Source organism: Gymnoscopelus microlampas (genome assembly GCF_963454915.1).
Source record: "Gymnoscopelus microlampas genome assembly, chromosome: 16".
In the NCBI taxonomy this organism is placed as follows: Eukaryota; Metazoa; Chordata; class Actinopteri; order Myctophiformes; family Myctophidae; genus Gymnoscopelus; species Gymnoscopelus microlampas.
The window spans coordinates 24,903,805-24,926,477 of NC_139953.1; the positions used below are offsets into that span (position 1 = coordinate 24,903,805).

General features: G+C 40.5%; 1 protein-coding gene across 2 annotated transcripts; it reads left to right on the forward strand.

The window, feature by feature from the left end:
* Positions 1–2,407: 2,407 nt before the first annotated feature.
* mia3 (MIA SH3 domain ER export factor 3) lies at positions 2,408–22,165 on the forward strand. 2 transcript variants are annotated; one of them, XM_084083122.1, is made up of 28 exons: positions 2,408–2,795; positions 4,230–4,363; positions 4,463–4,549; positions 4,697–7,058; positions 7,276–7,605; positions 8,293–8,426; positions 11,815–11,946; positions 12,241–12,262; positions 12,386–12,474; positions 12,555–12,632; positions 12,752–12,862; positions 13,552–13,623; positions 13,730–13,834; positions 14,689–14,811; positions 14,914–14,998; positions 15,095–15,147; positions 15,270–15,360; positions 15,490–15,628; positions 15,951–16,113; positions 16,320–16,355; positions 16,449–16,516; positions 16,811–16,896; positions 18,098–18,211; positions 18,955–19,017; positions 19,130–19,176; positions 19,305–19,361; positions 20,247–20,649; positions 20,832–22,165. In XM_084083122.1, exons 1-28 carry the CDS (start codon positions 2,672–2,674, stop codon positions 21,095–21,097), a joined length of 5,574 nt encoding a protein of 1,857 aa, XP_083939248.1. In that variant the 5' UTR covers positions 2,408–2,671; the 3' UTR covers positions 21,098–22,165. The 2 variants fall into 2 exon arrangements, with proteins under 2 accessions (XP_083939248.1, XP_083939249.1); XM_084083123.1 differs by lacking the exon at positions 19,305–19,361.
* Positions 22,166–22,673: the final 508 nt, after the last annotated feature.

Genomic DNA, 22,673 nt, shown 5'->3' on the forward strand with positions numbered 1-22,673 from the left:
TGAGTTATAACTGCAATTTGTTCTTGTTCACTGACGACTCAGCACTCCTGGTCTCGAGGACGAGGACAAAATGCAAGTTGAGGAAGCCCTCAGTTTTGAACTCAGCAAAACTGTCATTACACCTTGGTAAAACAGAATCCATTCTTTTGGGGTCCAAACATAAGTAATGTAAATGTAAATGATTTCAAGGTCAGAGTTGACGATAGTAATCTCAAGCAAAGAGAAGGTTACCTATTTGGGCTGTATTCTTGACAACAAACGGCCAACGGGTGACAAAATTGCATCAAAACCTCTTGATTCTCCAACATCTCAATGTCACTAAAAACTAAGCTTCAGACCTCCCAAACCAAACCGATTCAGCTAAAGCTCATGACCCAACTAATTCCAACACACTTTGCTAGTCTGGGTAGCAATGGAAACAAGTCAGGCCACCATAAATAACTTATATTTAACTAATCATTCTCGAGAGAGAGAGAGAGAGAGAGAGAGAGAGAGAGAGAGAGAGAGAGAGAGAGAGAGAGAGAGAGAGAGAGAGAGAGAGAGAGAGAGAGAGAGAGAGAGAGAGAGAGAGAGAGAGAGAGAGAGAGAGAGAGAGAGAGAGAGAGAGAGAGAGAGAGAGAGAGAGAGAGAGAGAGAGAGAGAGAGAGAGAGAGAGAGAGAGAGAGAGAGAGAGAGAGAGAGAGAGAGAGAGAGAGAGAGAGAGAGAGAGAGAGAGAGAGAGAGAGAGAGAGAGAGGTGGAGACATGTCCATGAGGTGGAGACAAAGTACATTTTTTATTACATGACCAATACAAAGAAACTGATAAAAAAAAAATTATTTGGGTTTACCTGTTTTCCTGTGGAAAACAGGTAAACCCTGTTTTCCACAAAATCGCAGAAGGTAAACAAAACAAACAAAGTGTGCAATGTTTGTACACAATGACTGAATGAATAACACATCATAGTGTTGATATATAATATATCAAACTTTATGAAACCTATTATTCCGAGGGCATGAGATTTTGTTCTCGCCACTGTCCGTTTGTCTGTTTGATTGTGAGCAGCTAATCCCGGACACCGCTGGCTTGATCGGGGTGACATTTTGTACGCACACTCCGAGTAGGCCAAGGAATAATCTCCACCCCAAATATTTCGAATCGGCTTCATGGCGGCACTATATAACAGGCCCGTCAGGCCACTTCACATTTTGGCCTATAACTCTTGAACCACAAGTTGTACAATCACCAAAGGTTTTCTTCAGACTAAATAAGACAGACAGAGTTAACATCTTAACCTTATATTTTATTTTATCCTGCCCTGGTGGGACATTGGATGGGGTATGGGTGTTGGGAGGGTTGTGGGTATAGTGGTATGGGGGTTGGTAGGGTTTATGTGTAGTAGACCTTACAAATCCTTTTGGGGAAATTCGGTTTCAGCTTCACCCAGCTGATGGCTGCTCAGATGGTTGTTTTGAGCCCTCGTGGAGCAGTGAGGGATTATTAGTGTTTTGCTCATGGACACATCGACACATAGCTGGGGCCAGGACCTGGCAGTAACTTTATTCTGCCTTTTGGCCAGTTCACTGTTCACACTTGAAAAAAAGAACTTTTGTGTCTTTTTACTTACTTTAGTGTATTTTTACTGGCTAAATAAAGGTTTAGCGGATTATTTGTATTTAGTCCATACTTATTTTCAATAAAGTGTTTTAATCCCGTCTGTGGTTGATTCTGTCGGAAGTTCCCAATGGGCGTCAGTGACGGAGCGCTTCCGGTGAAGGCCGGAATTACACTCAATGTAAATAGGAAGTAAACGAGGCGTTCGGCCACAGACGGGATTAAAACACTTCTTTATTTAAGAATATAGACTAATACATTGCACAAATACTCCGGACACCTAGCTAACATTTGGGGCAAGCGGTTAAGCACCTTGTATTTAGCACTCGTACATGTTTGAAGAAATACAAGCTTTAAAAAGTCAGACTCGATAAAATACATCTACGATAATAGTCTTGATCTAAGGCTATGGTAGACCTACCAGAGAAGCCTAGGCTAGAGCCGATGCATCAGCCTCAGATTTCCGGATTAAAAAATCCTGTGCCTCCTCCTCAATCCGGTTTTTTTTTTTTTTTTTTCTTGGGATCCGTATTGCTGTTTGGCATAAAACGCTCGCCCCAAAACACAGTCGCCCGGGGGCAAATCCGGCGGTATTCACCTGGTATTCCTAAACGTAACCTCATTGAACTATGCCTAAACAACCTAACTTTATTCCCAATCTTAACGTCAGTCAAACTATGCCTAACCCTAAACGTATTTCTAACCTTATCCTCCTCAGTAAAACAAATACAAGAATACCAGAACCGCTGGTCCGCGAAAGAAAATGGGGGCGAGCGTGTTTTGGGGTGAGTCTTTCGGTTACACTACACAGTACCACTGCCCTAAAAGTGCATTAATAAGTGCACGTCCTGAACGGGTTCTGCTATATGGAGAGAGAAAAAACAACAACTATATCTCAGATATTGCCTCGATCGTGTTTATCTAAGCTTTGCTTGAAACTGTTTACATTCTCAGGCTCAAACCAGAAGTGTATTCAGTAAAAGAACACCCTCAGGCCGGATCTGCTGACGTGTCGGCTTCATCTCAGTCAGTGCTCATGCTCAAGCAGCCGAACCTAGCCAGGCAACACAACTGCCAGCATGGCAGCAAAGAAGGACTTTTACCGAAAAGGCCTTATATTAATACTATTTAGTCTTATTTCAGCTGCAGCTTTGGAGAGACGGTTCTCTGAACTTAAAAGATGTGCCGATGAGGAGTGTAGCAGTAAGTATGTTTTATTGGCTCATCATCATCGTTCAGTGATGCTTTGCTCCTGCCAGCCTGTGTGTGACGAGATATTGGACTGTAATACAAGCTGTAAACTGCGTTATCTTTGACCTGTTGACCCGTTCGTTTGTAAACTAAAGTGGATAACAACCTCGCAGGGTTGTTGCACTGTTGTGTATATTATGTCACCTGAAAATCCCGTCGAGATAGCGTTAGCCACCATTAGCAGCTAATATTAGTTACGCCGGGGCCGGTTTGGCGAAATTCACAACAAACCCCTCTGACTGCACCTCAATGGATCAGTAGCATTTATTTACAGTGTTTGCATGTTACGCGTATTATATATATAATATCGTGTCGTTATATTTGAATGTTTCATACTGGATCAGCTGCAGTTTGCTTGGTTCGATGTTTGTAAATGGCTTTTATACTGTAGATAACTTTTCAACGGAAAGCAATCGTCCCCAGCTGTGACCCTGTGACCCCCCCGTCGGATGGGGGAGGTGGGTCACTGATGGGGCTAGTCGTCCCCTAGCTCCCTAGTCCTGATCTTAGTTTACATATTAGCAGTTTAATATATCATAGTGTTACATCACATGCATGTATTTTCTACCTACCAGAATAGGTCTAAAACTCTACATTATTACACACACCCAGCCGGGCCAGCCCACCATGATCACAATCACAATCTTGTGTTTCGACCAGTGTAATAGATAACACGTAAGGTAAACGATCTAGTCAGGCTTAGTGTCATGCATAGTTAGTCACCCCCCAAAGGCCCATTCTGAGAATTAGTTTTCAGGCAGATATAAATATTTAAAATGAACTAGAAATGAGCATATTAAGCTAATATTTCTAAATGTACTCCATAGGAAGTGTGCGGCAACAGATCCTGCCACAACTAGTAGGGGGATCTGTTTTTGATTGATTGAATTTGATTGAATATTTTATTAGGCAAAACATGTAAAACAGCACAGTTACATTTAAAATACTTTGTCTAAAAGGTCCGTTCATAAAAGTCCTTGCGGTCTTGTTTCCAATGTTAATCTGTTGTTGTTTTTCTATCCACACAATGTTCACGCCTTTAAAAAAAAAAAGTTGTTTACCCCTTAGGCCTACCTGTTTACATTCCTCAAAGGAGATTGTTTTGTAGCTGCAGGGAGCAAGGACGTTCATAATCAAATGGGTATATCGGGTACTGATGCTGTAGAGGGACAACAAAGCCTAAAATGTAGTACAGGGATGATTTTACAATTTATCGGTTTGTGATAAAGGTAAAATCATTTGCCCATCATTCACAATTTGACAAAATGTTGAGTGTAGAATGGTTGCTGCTAGATTCTTGAATTTCTTTTCATAAGCTGTATGAAAAAAATGAAAATTTAGTAAGGCTTGCCTCTTAACCAAAATGGTTATGTTTTGTATTCACAGTGCTCCTATGTAGAGGGAAAGCTGTGAGTGATTTCTCAGGACCAGACTGTCGGTTTCTGTCCTTCAAGAAATCAGAAACTATCTATGTATACTACAAACTATCAGGCAGAAGGACAGACATATGGGCGGGGAGTGTAAGTTGACTATCTTTACTTTTAACTTTATTGGAAGCAATATACTATAGCTACATGCTTATAATGTTTCATATAATGTCTCCTTATTTCTGTCAATAGGTTGGTAGTCATTTTGGCTATTTCCCTAAGGACTTTCTTGCAGTAAATCATATATATACCAAAAAAGAATTGGAGGCCCCAGCTCAGGTATGAGAACACATTCATTTTATTAACACAATGAATTAGCTTTAACACTATTTGAATTATATAGTCCTTAAATTCAACAAGCTCTGTGGTTGTTTTCTTATCTGTTGTGTTGCAATAAAGTGCAATATACTTGTGTTCTTTTTTCAGGAAACAGATTTTGTCTGTTTTGACACCGGATATGATAGGTTTGACAACTATGATATTGATTCATTGCTGGGGACCTCTATGCCGATGGGGCATATTAATGTAAATAATGGCACATCTGACCAAAGAAAACCATCACTGGTTACAGAAGAAGAAAAAGAGATATCTGGAGAAGAAGTAAAGGGTACTGAAAACATGGATGACAATAACGATGATGCTCAGGATCTTGATGTAGTTCCAAGTGATGAAAGTGCACCTTTGCCTAAGCAAGATATAATGACGGAATCACCCAATAAAGAGTTAGAGGAGTCTGGTGCGAGAACTGTGTCTGGGGTGACTGAGAGTGTCATAGAGGACATGGAGCAAGAGCAGTCTACCACAGAAGACGATGTTTTGAAAAAAGAAGCCAAAGATGAGCCAACAAACACTGAGCTCAAATCTTTGCCCGGAGATGATACTACTGCATTAGAAAAAAGACCTGTCCCCGTTTCTGAAGGGAAACCTATCCCTGAGTTAGAAACCACTCTTGGAACAACCTTTGATGCTGTGACAACTGACGACGAAGACACTTGGAAGGTCACGGCAAATGATATTGTTGATGATTTTGATTCAAAACTTGTATCTGACTCTGTTTCTGAAGGAAAGCCCATCCCTGAGTTAAAAACTACACTTGGAACAACATTCGATGCCGTCACAACTGACGATGAAGACACTTGGAAGGTCACACCATATGAAGAGGAAGAAAGTGAAGAATTGGCAGATGGTTATGAAGATTCCAGTGATACTGAAAAGGGAACTCCATTACTGGCAGCAGACGCTCCTGAATCTGAACATCCAGCGAAGGAGGAAAGTCCAACAGTACGTGATGATGATGATCAACAGACTTCAGAGAAGAAAAAAGCAGAGAAGAAGAATGTGTGGACATCACTAGGGGATAAAGTTTTTGCACTTGTCACTGGTGGAGAAACGACGGCACACATTTCAAGTTCAGAGGAAGATGAGGATGATGAAGATGAGGAAGAAAGTGCCCCCAAACCCCCTCCTAACTCTGAAAAGGCAAAGCAAGATGACATCCAACTGCTGTCAGCAGAACCACTGAAAGAGTCTGAAGATCTCCTCACCTCTAATCCTGAAAACACTGTGGAGATGGAAACCAACGATGATTCTGAGCAATCGTTATATGATGAGGAGGAGGGTGAAGTTGCGGAGGAGGAAGAGGAGGATGAAGTTGGGGAGGAAGAAGAAGTTGCAGAGCATGAAAATGAACAAGATGAAACCACGCTTCCCACTGATGAGCAGCAGGCCTCCCACAAAAACATGGAGGAGAGCACTACAGCAGAGAATCCTTTGTCAACAGGACACGACTCAGTGGAACCCCACCCTCACAAACCACAAAGTGAGACACTACTCAGACCCACTAAGGTGGAGGAGGAAGGGGAGGCAGAAGTGGGGCTGGAGATTGAGATGCCAGAGGTCCAAGCCGATGTAGATATACAGGACAATAACACTTCTAAGCATCACCGTGAGGATCTCAGCACTGAATTAGAAGACGAGAACACAGAAGAAGACATTGTAGTTGCAGAGGAGGACACAGAAGAAGACATTGTAGTTGCAGAGGAGGACACAGAAGAAGACATCGTAGTTGCAGAGGAGGAAACAAAGGAGCCAGAAGATGATCACAAAGAGGAGTATCTATCTGACCAATATCAAGAACATAATGCAATAGATTTAGAAAAGAATAAGCATGAGCGCATTCACCCAGAATTATCAGAGGAAGCAGGCATTCCTACTGAGGAAGTTGAGGTGGAGCAGGGGGGTGAGAAGGAAGGACTCCTTGAAGATGAAAATGCAATTTCCTCCACACAGTCACACCCATCACGGCCAGAAGATGCTGAACCACTGCTTGAATCAAGTCTGCCTGCTCCGACAACCTCAGAGCCAGAATACAGTGACGATGTTCTGAGACTGACTCTGCTACGAAACCACTTCAACGAGGAGTATATGGAGCGCTTCCAAAAGATATTGGGTCTCAAGAACCTCTTCAGGGTGGAGGCTATGTTCTCTGACCTGGACTTGGAGCTCCAGGCTACCCGTCAGTCACATACGGGCACCTTGGACGACAGTGAAAAGGCACTTGAGGCCATATTGGAAGCCTCTGAGAACCCGATCCTGGATGAGATTGAAAAGATGCTAGACGGCAGGGACTTGAAGAGTGACTCGCAGCAAAAGGAAACAAGCGCGTTTGATGAGGAATCTCAAATACTGGATGATTTCCAGGAGCTTGCATTCAGCCTACGACAGAAATATTCAGTGGCTAGTGACAGCACACCGCTGTCAACAGACACAGCATCACATCTCGATAAAGGTTGTTATTTTTCTATTGTTTAATATTTTAAATGTAGTTTGAAATATTTTCCTGGCTGGTAGGAAGACTTGGCAAGACATGATCCATTGAATGAACCAATGTTAATATTTATGAACTAAACATAAAGATCAATAACAATATATGATATAAGGATAAAGCAGAAATTGCGAGAAAGTCATGTCCCTTATTAACTTTTTAATCCTGTGTTTTTCAACAGATAAACGCATACCAAATATTGAGGAAAGTGAGACGCTCCCTCATACAGAAGAAACACACGACAACCACACAGAGGCCGAGAGGGATGACGGCCTCACTGCACCAGAGGTGGAGGAAAGGCTGCCAGAGAAGGAAGATGAGCAGGTCATTTTGACCGAAGCACACAGAGGGTCGGATATTGCTGTAAAGAAAGATGGAGGTCACTTTAATAAAAACAAAGACAATCAGCCAACCTTCGATCCAGCAGAGGAAATGCAGAAGGTTCCACAAACAATCCTGGAAAAGCCATTTGACATTGGCCTAGGTGTTGAGATGGAACACTCAACCTCAGGTTGGCAGTTTAGAGGCTTCGTAAAACATAGCCCTATTGTCGCTATTATATCGTCGCTGTCAGGCTGAAACCTTGTATGTCCAAAACGGTTACTTTTCAGGAAATGGGGAAAAAATTACCTGTGTTCCAATGGATCCAATGTTATTATTTGGTCACAATATTTTGTTAATACTTTGCATTGGTTCAATATTTATAAAAACCAGGGATACTTTTAAAATGTTTCTAAAATTAAAAATATAAAAAGAAAGCAGCAAATCTAAGCTCACAATGTGTTGTAGATTGGCCGTTTTAGTTACTTTTGTGTGACACTTGTACGACAAATTGGGGCATTAATGTTTGTATGGAGATATAAAAAGTTGAAATATAGAGATACAAGGTTTCAGCCCAACAACAGCATCGATATGTAGTTTTCACTTCTGTCAAAGCAGTCTTAAAAAGTTAATTCTTCCTTTTAGAAGGTTACAAGTTTTTGTTTCCTTTATTATTATTATTATTATTATTATTATTATTATTGTCATAATATAACACACAAAAAAGTGTATCAATCAAACCCCAAATTCAGCCTGGCCGGAATGAATTGTTCCCTTTCCATATTTATCAAATTGTTTCAATTCAAATAATGTGGGAAATGGCTGATATTGCTTCTAACTATATGTGGTGTGAAATGTGCTTGTTTTCTAACTTCAGGATCTGTGGACTCAATCGAACCTGTTTCTGACTTTTACGAGGAAGAGGAATTGGGGTTTATGTCAAAAGGATTTTTGTATGCGGGCTGTGTCCTTGATTTGATCAAGACAAAAATTGGAGAGTGGGTCATTCTGGTAAGTCTTAAGACCATGCTATTAATAGTCATGTAACCTTAATCCTTTTGGATGCCTGTTTAGTGCACGTTAAGAGTTGTGCTTAAAATGCAGCACATCTAAATGTCAGAATGGAAAATGCCAGCAGCATTTACGTTTTTCATTCTGCAATCTAGATCTGCTGTTCTAGATTGCACCTTAATTGTTGTGGTACAGCATTAGGAAAAATTGTATTGCCTGTTGCAGCCAGGAGCCTGCAACAAGAACTTTTACACTGAATATAACAATCAAATATCTTAATGATAAACAGCCTCTATCCAAAGTGACAAAAAACTTAGTAGAGGCTGCTTAAACTATATTCCTATGATTGACTTTAGAGTTGGAATCTTTACAGTTTTCATCTTATGTTCTTGAGGATATTTCAAGAAATAGTTACACAGGCAGGCAATCAATCATATCCTACAAATTATGCCTTTTCATCAAAATATTCAAACTAACAATGTTTTTGTGACTATCTTGTACATAGTTTCACGGCATTGTTTAGCTATATACTTGTAGGTCATTATGCAACAACCAAAAAAATCAACTAACAGGGTAACATTCATTCTTGAGATACCCAGCTCTTTGCAAATTAATGTTTGGCATCTTTAATCTTTTTTGATCGATTCGAGACTGATCTATTTATCTTGAATGCACTTGATACTTAACCTCGGTCCCAGCCTCACTTATCTGCGAAAAGAAGATGCTTGATACTCCCCAAAGATACTCCCCTTTCTGTTGCATATGGTACTTGTAAGTCATAATCACATGTAACAAGGCACATTGGCATGTGAACGATTAATGTCTAATTTAAAAGAATGTCACATCCAGCTTGAGGACGTGTACTCTGATATCAGAGCCCCGGTTGGTGTATTTTAACTGTTAAACTATAAGAATTAAGTTAAAACCTGGATTATTTATGACCGCTTCATGGGAGAAATTAGTGGACCTGCCTGCCTTACATAGAGGCGAAAAACTACTCTATGCATGTTCTGTTGACGTGTTTCTACCAGTGTTGCCATGTCGGCTTATTATAAGCGACTTTGGGCTTGTTTTCCTGTAAAGTTGCTTGTAAATATTGGTGGTTGCGTTTTTTTGGGCTTGTTTGTAAAGTGTAGTTGCTTATTTGGGCTTACTAATGTTGTTTAAACCAGCGTTTTTCAAACATGTTCATGTCAAGAACGAACCCCCAAATTAATATGTATTTGTCTGCGGACCCCCATCTGATAACATTGTATACCATATATACAAGATTTGTGTTGTTAAAACGTCAAATTGTTTTAAAGATTTTTTTGAAAATGGCTTGCGACGCGTTGTGAGCTTGTAGATCTGCTATTTTCAAATGGCCAACGTATTATGTTTAAAGGGTGAAGGGCTCGCTTCTTTTGGTCTTGTTTTCATATACCTGGTTGCTTGTTTCTCTCTCAAAACCTGACAACACTAGTTTCTACCCTGCGGTGTTGTAGATTGAAGTTCACCCATTGACTAACGGTAGCGGCGACGCCGGCGAGCTGTTAGTCTGCTGGATGGGCCTGAGCCAGGGAAATAACTACTATATCCACTACTAACGTCGTTAGTTAACCTGCGTACTGAACCTTTACTTGCTAATAGTAACAAAGCCGGCCAAGGCTCTACTCAAGCTCTATTGTTGATTGTGAACGGGGTCGACTTAAGTTAAGCCATACTACAACCTTAGTAATGATTGCTTAATCGTTTGCAATCTAACGTCTTTTTTGTATTTCCCTCTCGTTGACGGGGCTGTTGGACAGCTTCTATTTTGTTGAACGTCTCTCTGGATAACGTTAAGACTCGGTAGTTAAAGTGTTAGCCAACCATCTGTCAAACTAGCATCGCTATAGGTCCGTTCTTGTTTATTTTATGTGCTGCGATTTGTCATGGACAGCGATACGTTCCCTCGACCTGCTATGATGGACTCTGATCAGCTGTACATGTTTTTTCTAAGGGAGATGCAGTATGTAAGTAGAACATGAGTCTGTTGTCTTCTCTTGACAGCTTGAGCTGTTGAGTTGCTAAAGCTAATCTGGCCTCCTCATTAGCATAATGGAGGAAGCTGTGTTGTTGATGTGAGTTTCATTCACCAGGCTTTTTAAGGTTTGGGTTCAAGATGTATTGTATTTGTCCCCAATTGACAATTTAGTTTGCAACAGCAGTAATAGTACAAAGTGAATACATACAGTGAGTATATGCATACAATCTAGACATAAATACATACTTGCATAATCACTGGTACATAGTTAAAGCCAACTTCACTGTTGTCAATGTTACTTGTCACCAGAACAAATTATGTGGTGCACCATCTCACATCCACAGAAATGCACTGCCCCGTTGAGTTTAACAAGCCAATCGCTGATGGAATAAAAGACCCCCTGTATCATTGGTGTCAACTCAAGGGTGGTGAAATCTCCACATGAGGGGAGCAAAATAAACTCTCCTTGTTAAAGGGCAAGACCACTTTGGTAGAGGTTTGGGTTGTGTATTTACCTTGCCATGATGTAACTCCAAAGGTGGACAAGAAATCAAAAATAATTGCTCCATTGATTAGAAATCGATAATTCTAAATTTGCTCCTCATTGACTTACATTGTACGGTAAAACAGCTCTCAAAGTCACTCTATAAGCACATAAACGAACACGAACAAAGCTGATTCAGACAATATAGAACATCACCAAACCCAGTACTGTTTATTTTTTAAATAAAAATGTTAACTTCCTGCTGATTTTACTATTTGAAGATCCGGATCCGCGAATCCAGTCCAGGTTTTCTTCTTAATAAAAATAGCAAAATCAACAGGAAGTTAACATTTTTATAATAAAAAAAAAACAGTACTGGGTTTGGTGATGTTCTATATTGTCTGAATCAACTTTGTTTGCGTTTGTTTATGTGCTAAAAGAGTGACTTTGAGAGCTGTTTTACCGTACAATGTAAGTCAATGAGGAGCATATTTTGAATTATCAATTTCTAATCAATGGAGCAATTATTTTTGATTTCTTGTCCACCTTTGGAGTTACATCATGGCAAGGTAAATACACATCCCCATATCTTAACCTTAATTCTTATATTTGAGTGTACTAATTAGTACTAAAAAATAATAACATTAAACTCCAAGTTTTATTCTTCAAATTCTTATTTGTGATGATCAGTGTCCTTTAGTTGTAAATGTAATACTTTTTCTTCTATCGATATAAATATCTATACAAGTTCTTCAGTGTAATGCACCAAACCTCATGAGACAACTTCTTTGTATGTGCAAACATTGTTGGCTATAACACTTTTGTGTTTTTCCACTTTCCACGTTTGTTTTTGTAATCCTGACCACATCGCACAATAACGTCTGTATTTGTGTCCTCAGGTGATTTCCCGTCTACCAGAAGAATGGAAGCCGGGGGAAAGCTTGTATGGATGCCCATGGCAAGCAGTCGTCATCACAGCATTGGTTGGAGTGATCAGCTTCACGCTTTTCTTCTGGAAGACAGTGTTGGCTGTAAGCATTGTTTTATCATGGTCTAACACTATTGTAGAAACCGTTTATGTATGAAATTATAACTGATAGAACCAAACGTAATACATTTAGTACAGTATAGCATTCTTCGCCTGAAACTATATTGCACGCAGCAGTCTGTAAAATATGCCAAGGCTAACGTGGGAAAGCTAACAAGCTTTCTTTTCCTATTGTGACTTCTGCTGTGACTCTGGTTGAACTAGCCTTTTTTAAATCATGTTGATAAATAAAAACAGTTTGTGATTATTTAATGTGATTCATCTGTCTGCTCTTTAGGTGAAGAAGCGTGAATACCTTGGTAAGTTTTCACCTTCTTCCTAGTTCCTTTTTAATAATTACGTATGTGAAGAAAATCTATTTCTATCCATGAATAACTGTAGAAATGTCAACTAATTGTTGCCGGTGTTTGGTATGTTATAAGTGGATGAAAAGGGGCTCAATGACCGAATCAACTCCCTCAAAAAAGAAAAGGATGGTGCCTTCTCAAAGATTTCAGACCTCCAGAAGCAGGTAGGTTACAAATTTGATCAGTCTTACATCTATGCATCAGTTATGTCCTGCAATGAATGTAATGGTTTCTCTTTTCTTAGACTGAAGAACTGAAAGAAAAGCAAAAGATGTCGGCGGTAACGAACAGCAGTGCCCTGCAAAGGAACCAAGAGCTGGAGGTGAGCACAGAGAAAAATATATTGATCTATTTTTGTTCTGTGTTAATATTGGATGTGCACACTTGATTTCTTGGAGCGTTTAGCACGGCCTTTCATTATCTTCATACTTATCTATATAGGGCATGGTTCTGCAGGCCAAAACACGAAATGATCAGATCGCTGGAGAAAGGAACAAATATGCAAGGCTTCTTGAAGAAGAGAGGGCAAATTCTCTGAATAATGAGAGCCGGGTGAGTTTTAATTCCTTTGATGTATCTAAACGTTGCAGATGTGTGTGTGTGTGTGTGTGTGTGTGTGTGTGTGTGTATATATATATATATATATATATATATATATATATATATATAAAAAATAAATAGCTGCGTTTGTTTATTCTCTATAGGTGAATGAGTGAGCTCTTGATAGAAGGACTAACACTATAGACGTTAGATAATTAAGCACAAAGATACAAGAGAGGGAGTGCTTTATCATGGTTATTGGCACGGCTGTGCTGCGGCACAACGCAAAGCGATGTGCTTTCACCCTGAACAGCTGTTGCAATAACTACGATAAAGCACAACCTCAAATATATTATTGCTTTTATTCACGTTCACGTTATATGTTGTTCAATCTGGTGATCCACTTCTTTTTAGAAGTATATACTGTGTATATATATATGGGTTATTAGTGTTTAATTTCTATTAAAAAAAAAATCCCTCCGAAATAGTTACCCATCATTTACTGTTGCTATAGGCAACTTAGCGCCTGGCGATCTAGCCAACAACCGGTGATTTACCCGTTGGTGTATTATGGTTTTTGGCACGACTCCGTATATGCTATTGGAACCAGCTGTTGTATACATTATTTATGTTAAATGATCTGTGTATATATGTTATATTGTCCTCTTAGCCTCATGATGTTGTTTGCTGAATTATTTCAGATTGAAAAATTGGAGAAGTCAAATGGAAAGTTGCAGCTCAGTAGAAAGAAGACTCAGGAAGCACTCGCTAAGGTAGATGTTACGCCCAACTTGCACAATGTTTATAAATTCTCAATACACACATTTTGCATTATTGTTTCAGTATCTCTTAATGATATCCTGATTATTTATCCCATAGATCACTATTCTCCTGGATGAGGCCAAGATTCGTGAAGAAGCCCGGACCGTTCAACACAAATGCCTTGAGCGGGATCACACTGCAATAAAAGAAGAGAACAAAACGGTAAGGCGGACACAATATTGTTTGAGCATTTTGTTGGTAAGGTCCACTTCTTGACAGAAGTCTAATGTGGTGTTTTTTTTAGGAACTACGATTTGGCAAACTAAAGATTTTCGCTTAAAATCCATAAAGCAGAGTTCAATCTACAGTCCAAAGGGCAGCTTTTCTGCAGACAAATGACTTTGATTGCAACTGAAATGTAACGCAGCTACACTGCCAAATTTAGTTTGTAGTAGCTGAAATCAGAGAAACGGCATCTATGGACCACAATGGAAACGAGCTCCGCCTTTGTTGTTTAATCCATTTTGGTGCTTTTAATTGGTGATACTGTGCTTTTAATTGTTGCCAATAAAGTATTCTATTCTATCTACTAAAAGTTGAGAGAGTTATTCTCTCAGGGCTGGATTAAATGCAACATTGACACAATTCTTGTATCTCTGCAAGAGTAATTGCAAGATTGAAGGTTAATTGAAGTGGGATAACACTTTCATCAAACCTTAAAGCAGTGTTTCTCAAATGAGGGTACGTGTACCCCTATGGGTTTCTCCGGAACTACAGGGGGTACGTGAGAGAAAGTGGAAACATTTATTGTTCTGTTAAGTTTAATGATAAAACAGACAAACTATGTGTGAACCTGCTGATCTGTAAAGTGTTAAACCAAATTTAAAAATAATTAAAACTTGACTAGCTCAACTGTTCTTAAATAGAAAGCAATACATATTATTTGACATGTCTTGTTACAGATTTGTATGTTGATCTGAGTACTGGATTCAGAAATCAGGGAAAGGGTACTGAAGCGAAAAAGGTTTTAGAACAACTGCCTTAAAAGCACCCCCTGATTTCACTGTTTCTTACAGCTCAAGGCTACTATTAAAGGATGGGAGGTCAAGCACAAGGAGCTGAGTGAGCAGATCAAGGTTTACCAGAAGTCTCAGAAAGAACTGGAGGACTCTGTGGTTCTTAAAGATCACAATGTGGAGGTAAGAAGTGTTTTGGGTTTTCTTTTTAGTTCGCAGTGAGTGTATATATTTTTGCATGTAAGGGTTGCTTCATGTCACCATATCACACTTGTTCCATTGCAGGTGCTGTCTGATCTGTTGGCTGACCTAGATGCCTGTGATTTGCAAAAAAGTGACAAAGTTTTACCCAATGGTGAAGTAGCCATTGGTAAGTTGAGCCTATATTTAAAAGCCATAGGAAATTCACAGGAATGGGCCAAGTAGATGAGCAATTACTAAATTGAGTATCACTGTTATTTTACAGACAAGAAGACTTCCATAAAGAACAGGATTAAACAGATGATGGATGTGTCTCGAGTGAGTTGCAAATCAAATGTCTAAAGCTCCCCTTTGCATGTGAAAATACAAAGTATCATCTTTGTCCTTGAGTTGAGTTTTGGGCTCTAATAATGAGTCACTCACTACTGGTTTGTTCCCAGATCCAGACCACTCTAACAGTGGTAGAAGAGGAGCGAGACAGATTCATGACCAAGCTGCTAAATGAGGAAAAATCTAGAAACACAATGGAAGGTATGATCACATTGGTGCTCATGCAAATGAGCACAACATTACTTTGCTGTCAGGTGGAAACCTTGTATGTCCAAAACGGTTGTTGTTAAGAAGCCTCTCTTAATCACACAATTGTATTTTGTTATATAGAACAACACCAGGAGCTTGAGCATGCCATCGGAGCCCTTAAGAGTGAGAAGAGCCACATTGAAAATCAATACAAGATCCTCCAGCAGAAAAATGAAATCATGACTGAGATGTACCAACAGAAGGAGAATGCCTTGCAGCAGTAAGTGGCTTAAAAATGTTTTTTTTAAAGTCCCAACTCAAAGATACACAAAATGCACACAGTCCCTGCATGTCATTGTAAAGTGGTTGTCCTTTCCCACACATTGTGTTATTGTTGCTGTTAAGAATAATCCTCAGCTACAATGCAAACATTATCGAACCTAGTGAAGATTGGATCAACTGACAAAGCAAGATGTTTAACCACATAACCCTCTATACTTAGTAAACTAGACCTGAGTTGACTCTGTACTACTGTCATGATCATGACATTTAATTGTCATACAAACCCTCAAAGTGGTCAAACTGTTTCTGTGGCCTCATAGGAGACTGACCAAAGAGGAGCTGGACCGTCGTAGCAAGGAGTCTATGCTGTCTGAGGTGGGCGGTAAGGCTGTGGAGGCTGAGGAGCAGGTCCGAGTCTTAAGACAACGCATCGGTGAAATGGAGGAGCAGATGAAGAAGACAGAGGGGGTGTATAAGGAGCAGGTCGGAGCATTTTGAGTTATTTTGTTTTAATTGGTCGAAGTTGGCTTAATGCTGTTAACCTTGAGGCTCGCTCATACTTAAATTATCCGTAATGAAATGGTGTATTTTATACTTCAGTCACAAATACATCCTTTTTTTCGTATAAGCATACATTACGCTTCATATCCTGACTGATGTTAATATCTTTGTTTCCTTTTTTTTTGTAGATAAAAGAGCAGGAAAACAAAACTCATTCAAATTGGGTATGTTGTGCATACCGAAAAATAAGCTTAATGCTTGTACCACATTCGATTCCTAATTGAGGTCATATATAAATGATGATATGTCTCTTCCAGGTGAATGCGCGAAACGCAGAGCGAGCTCTGAATCAAGAGAAGCTTGAAACATCCAAGATGCGTGAAAAGTGAGTGCACTAGGTGCCTGTAGTGAAGGAACATAATGGTGTTTCGGCCATATGAACGAATATTTCATTGCTGTCAGGCAGAAACTTGTATCTCCATATTATGTTTTTTCGTAAGTTGATGCCCTACTTCATCATACTTGTAGATCGGCTATTTTCACCATTTTAAAATGTTTTTACACTAATAGTAAGAAGAACGGTTTTGGACATACAAGGTTTCCACCCGACAGCAAAAAAATCCTACAGCTACTGTTGGGTCTTAATAATAACGGGGATATGTTATGTACTCCTGTCCAGATTGGCTGTGCTCACCTCCCAGCTGAATGAGCGCCGTGCTCCTCTCTTCCGGCCCAACTCTGGACAGAACACAGGACCCCGTCAAGGTAACATCAGTCTCCACATTCTACATGATATTATGTGCCTATGGGGACAGCTACCCATCCTGTAGACTAGAGCATTTAGCTATGGATCGCACTGTGGTCCACTCAACACCTGGCCATAAACAACCATGGTGTTAAGATACCATTTAGCAGTGTTTAATTTAGGTACAACTGGCAAACTGGCATCAAAATGTATCCACAGTACATGATTTGATTTTGTGCTTCCTTCCATGTCAAATGCATATTGTAGTTCTCCACGTTAATAAAATGTTCTCTTTCTATGTGCCTAAGGAGAGACTAAATTCCCCATTTTAGCTTTTCCTCTGCTCATATTGGGTGCACTTGGGAACACCCAGTCACTTGAAGGGGTGGAGAACAGCAAAGGTTGCAGTAATGTTGCAGTAATCATGTGTCCAAGTCTGTGCAATGGCAAAACCTCTGCTTAGCTGTTTGTTTGGTCCTCCGCCATGACCTATTGTTTTTATTGAGAAGGCTAGTGATTCAGAGCCTTTATCACCAGGAACCCATTAGAGCTCGAGAGCAACCTCCACCCAGCTGGTCTGTCAGTGCCTGCCTGGGACCCCTTAAACAAGTTCACCCATCAACAGCCAACACAGAATGATGTTGGACTGTACTGCAACCCATAGAGGGCAGTGTTGCCTTTTATTGCAGTGAACACCAAATTGGGACCAACGTCAATTTCCAGCATTAACACATTAAGACCTGGAACTGTGCCATTTTTAGATTTGAGCTAAAAAGCATTATTTTACACTTTGGGCTATTCAAAAATAGCGGTGCCGCGCTACGAGCTTGTAGATCTGCTATTTTTGAAAAATCGTGAATGTGTGCAAATCTTTGAATATATATATTTTTAAAGCGAACATTTTTTACTCAAATTGTTGCTTCTGGGGGATCCCTGGAACAAAATATTTTGATGGGGGTCCGCGGCCAAATACATATAATTTTGGGGGTCCTTGACATGAAAAGATTGAGCACCACTGATATAGAAACATACGTTTTTCAGAAAACTGTTGGGATTTAGGAGACATGTAGAATCAGCTTCAGGTCTTAATGGGTTAATGAAGTGACCCTATACATAATTTACTAACAAAAAAAAGTGGTGTAAGTGTTAGGTTTCTCTTTAATTGTAGGCTGCTAATTTGCCAGCTGTTTCTTGATAAAATGGCTGGTTTGATCAAAACAGGTGATTCGTACGGGCCCTCGCCTGTGAGCGGGGGTGCCCCATCCCCCCCTCCAATGATTGAAGGACCTCGGCGTCCCCCTTCTGCTCCTGTAGGGAGGAAGATTGATCCGTATGGTGAGTCCCAGTGGACAACTTTCCTCCACTGATTTCGCAGAGCCATTTCACACCAGCCTTTTCTTCAACCTTCCCGCGCCCAAATCTCGCTCCTCTTGCATGTGTCATTTTATCATGATCCCTTTTAGCTTCTTTCACAGCCTTCATTTACTTCCCTATGCTTTTTTCCCCCTCATCCTGACTCTCCCTTGTGTTTTCCTTCCTCAATTCTGCATTTCCTGCTGCTATTGGTGTCTTCCTCTTCAGTAAAATCCTGATCCTGAGTCTGTTTCTTTTTGTTGGAACATCAGACTGGTTCACCTGTTGCTTTTCCAGAATGTTTCCCTCTTTTGATTGTTCTCCCCTTGGAATAGATCTAACCAGCTTTTCCTTCCATAGCCTTTCCTCTCTGTTCTTTGTTTTGCATGATGATGATGTGTTCATTAGCAACAGCATCAAAACAGTGTCATAGGAACTGGCCTGTGCATTATGTAAATAGTTCTGATGAAGAAAATAAGCAGAACAATGTGTAATGTGTTTTTATTTATTTTTTCTTCCAAAGAAACGTTTGCTGTCTTTGTTCTGGACCTTGATGCTTTTACATTATTAGTTATAGTTCTGAAACCCAGAAGCAAGTTAGCAGTTAGTTCCCTTATCATGTTTCCAATGCTCCGTACCACTGAGTTTTGGATTTATGCAGAAAATAATGTACATATTTCAACTTGTGTTTTAAAAAAAAGAACTTTTTTCGTCTGCCCCTGTAGGTCCACGACCTCCATCAGACCCTCACGGTCGTTACCTTGACAACAAACTCACCTCTGGGATTGGTATGACTATTTATCTACAGTATCTATCCATCCATCTATCCACCCATCCATGGCTTGGAACCTTTGCTTTTCTCACCAGGTCTTAACTGTGTGCTGTTTTCTTCTCTTCTAGACATGATGGCCCCACGTACCTCATCGCCTGCCAACATGGACACCTCTGTAAGTCTCTCGTTAATCAGACTCTTAAATGGTTAAAAACCCGTAGCCTCTCTCGTTCCACGTGTAAGCCTAGAACTCCTGTCTTCATGTTACTTGTCTTCATGATCCATGTGTGTGTCCTTGCTCAGACTCCACCGATAGATTCAGAGACACAGGCTGAGGCCTCCACTGAGAGTCCAGAGCCAGTGAGTATAGAGTGGCCAGAGGGTTACGGTGCCCGGCCTAGGTGTGAGGGCCTTCTTCCCTAAAGCCGCATGTAGACTTTGGGAGTGATCCATGACTGTTTGCTTTACTGTGTTGAGTAAACGTGATGATAGGGCTGGGCGATGACTTCAAATCAATATCACGATTATTTCAATATTTTGCCTCCATTATGATAAATGAACGATACATTTAAAAAATAAAAGTGCAAATAGCAGATCTACAAGCTCTGCTATTTTAGTACGCCACAATAAAGTATAATGTGTTACGACCCTTTGTCTAGGGTAAAGGAGTAACACTGTGTTAAGTGGTCAATCAATTAATCGATTATAAAATATCTATTAGAATTATTTTTTTTCATGGCGATTCTTTGATGCAGTATATAAGAGGAAAAACATGATAAAAAAAAACTAAACGTTGCTTCTCAATCAATTGGTTCTAAATATCTGTTTCAATATATTTCCAGTTAGTTGCCCAGCCCTGATGTACAGTTTTGACCTGCTCTCACAGCACTGAATGAAGGGGTGACTGTGTGTGTAATGTCTGGACTCCAGCATCACATTGTGGATGGAAATACTCACCTCTTTGAAATTGTGATGTCAGTGGTATTTGTGACGGTTGTCCTGTTTTCTGGTCCGTAAAATCACAGTGTTTGGTTAATGGTCACATGATTGATTGTTGGCTCGCTGTACGTTTGGTTTGGGTGAAAATACAGTGTTTTTCTTTGATCACTACTTGGCTTAATGCATCTGAAGTTGCTTGAAGAGGAATATTAAATTAAATTTCACTAGTAACTAACAGCATATGAGCTATGTCAGAAACGTTGCTCTCCCTGACTGTTACCTTTTGTCTTCTTCTCTGTTGCTCAGGGCCCTGGATCCTTCATAGCCTCTCCAATCCGGGACTCGCCTGCATCTGGACCCCAGGGCCCCCCAGTAGCCCTTGGACCCCATGACCCTATGCTGCCTCCTGGACCCCATGGTCGATTCCCACCTCCTGGGCCCCACAGATCTGTACGACCCCTCGGCCCCCACTACCACCCTGGGCCTGGGCCCGGGCACCACATCCCTCCTCACGGGCCTCCACTACCAGCCAACGGACACCCAGGTATGCCTATGCCACCACTTGGATCCATGGGGGGAGAATTTGCACCTCGCCCGTCCAACGGGCACGCATTCCGACCCAGACCTGGCCCTGACCCTCGAGGTCCACCACCTCCACTCTTCCGTCCACCTCCGCCTCATCATTTCCCCCCGATGCTCCCACCACCGGGTATGTGAACTGGTTAAAACGCACTGTTTTTTCCTCACTGTGATGATAAGCTGTGTAGATGTACCGATTTTACCCCCACACTGTGATGATATTGATAAGCTGTGTAGATGTACCGATTTTACCCCCACACACTTGACCCTATGTCACGTCTCATCATTTGCTTTTTCAACCATTCTGTCCAGGTGTCCGAGGCCCAATGTTACCACGTCCACCCTTTCCTCCTGACATGCGCTTCCCAGGACCACGTGACCACGGATACCCGCCTGCACACCTCCCACCAGGAGGTATGCCAGTCCATCATCACAGTGACGCTTTTGCTCGGGGTCCTCCTGAGGGACCCCAAAATGCCGTTGGGCCCCATACTGTCACTGGACAGGGGCAGGACTTGGCCATGAAGCCCAACGCAACCCCTCAGGACTCAGACAGGTCAGCCATGGCAGAGCCTTAAAAACAACACCCCAAACCATGGCCGAGAACAAACCCTGACCAAAACTCGCCACATTAACAACCCAGCTGTGACCTAACCATTTTCATGATTTTATTTTTGTGTTTTTTTACTTCATATTTCAACTAAGGAAGAACTGTCCAATAAAGGTTTATGAAAACATACTCTCATTATAAAAAATATACACTTCCATTAAAGCTTCAGAAAATCAACTGTGTCCAAAATTGATAACTTGAAGAGTAGTAAGGATGGTCACTTTGTGACACAGCTTATTGTGCAATAACATTTCTATTGTATGCCTGAGTATTTTCAATTATTTTAAGTTTAAGTTTTGACAAATGGCATTGACTTGTAGGGGGGATTTTTTTATGTCATTTCCTGTGGAAATTATTTTAAAACGGAGGAAACTTTGGATTCTATCATTTCAGGAATACTACCATCACCGTTCTCCCAAAGCTATTGCTTTAGAATGAACTGTAAAGGAAATGTGTAATTTGATGGCCAGATGTATAACTTATTTTACTATGTTCTTAGAAATTTTATTAATAAAGATTGTAAAAGCTATTGCTGTTGGCCATTGCTTCCAGATAAACTTGCATAGTTTGAGGTTCAGATCCATATCTGTTGTAAATATTCATACTTATTTTTATATAAAATTATGATGTGGCTCTGCAGGAGGCTAGCCATCTATAAGAGGGTTAGTCTGTGTGTCCTGGGCTAATATTGAAAACCACTGGACTGATCAGAGACAAAGTTCTTGTGCACACTGCCAGTAACGGCATGGTACCACCTCCACAAATCTTTTCCACATTTTATACTTTTTGAAATATTACAATTTTATAATGGAAGTCAAAGGGGCTTAGATCAAGCTGAAACCTTGGGCATACATCATAGATATGTCAATAGATGACTGACGACATGAAGTCGCAGTTCCCAACCCACGTGGATCCACATGATGTATTCTCTGATGTGTGTATATTCTCCTATTGTGTGTGCAATGGCTATTTCAGAAATCTATGTGAAAGCATACAAAATGGCAATGTAAAAAAAATAATAAAGGTAATGTCTTTAGTCAGGCACATGAAAAATGTAAAAAGACGGACACTCTGGGCTCACATTCTGTCTCGGTACGAGTTCCCAATAGTTGCTGAACTGGCATGAGTTACGACTTTGAACGTTAGCACGGTGTGTAAAACTGTCACATATACTGTAGTCTATTTCAATAAATGGCCTCGGAGCGAACTCCATCAGGCCTATCCAGTAGTTAATTATCATGCTTGCAGTGTTGCGCAAGTTCACAAGCTTGTAGATTGGCTAGTTTCAGTACTACGCAACAAAATCCGCCTTACATTTCACTATCTCACAGACTTATTTAAGGTACCTGATATTTCAGTACAGTGATGCTCCAAATCCTTGAATAAGATTCATAAAGACTTGCCTCCTGGGTTGAGTTGCCCTTGTCCCATCTTGCTGTAGAGTGCCACCCAGTGTTTGCTGGTTTGTCCTGTTGTTACAAAAGGTATTCTAACCATTCCAAAATGTATGTGAAATGGGCTATTGTATCAGAATGGGTCTAGCT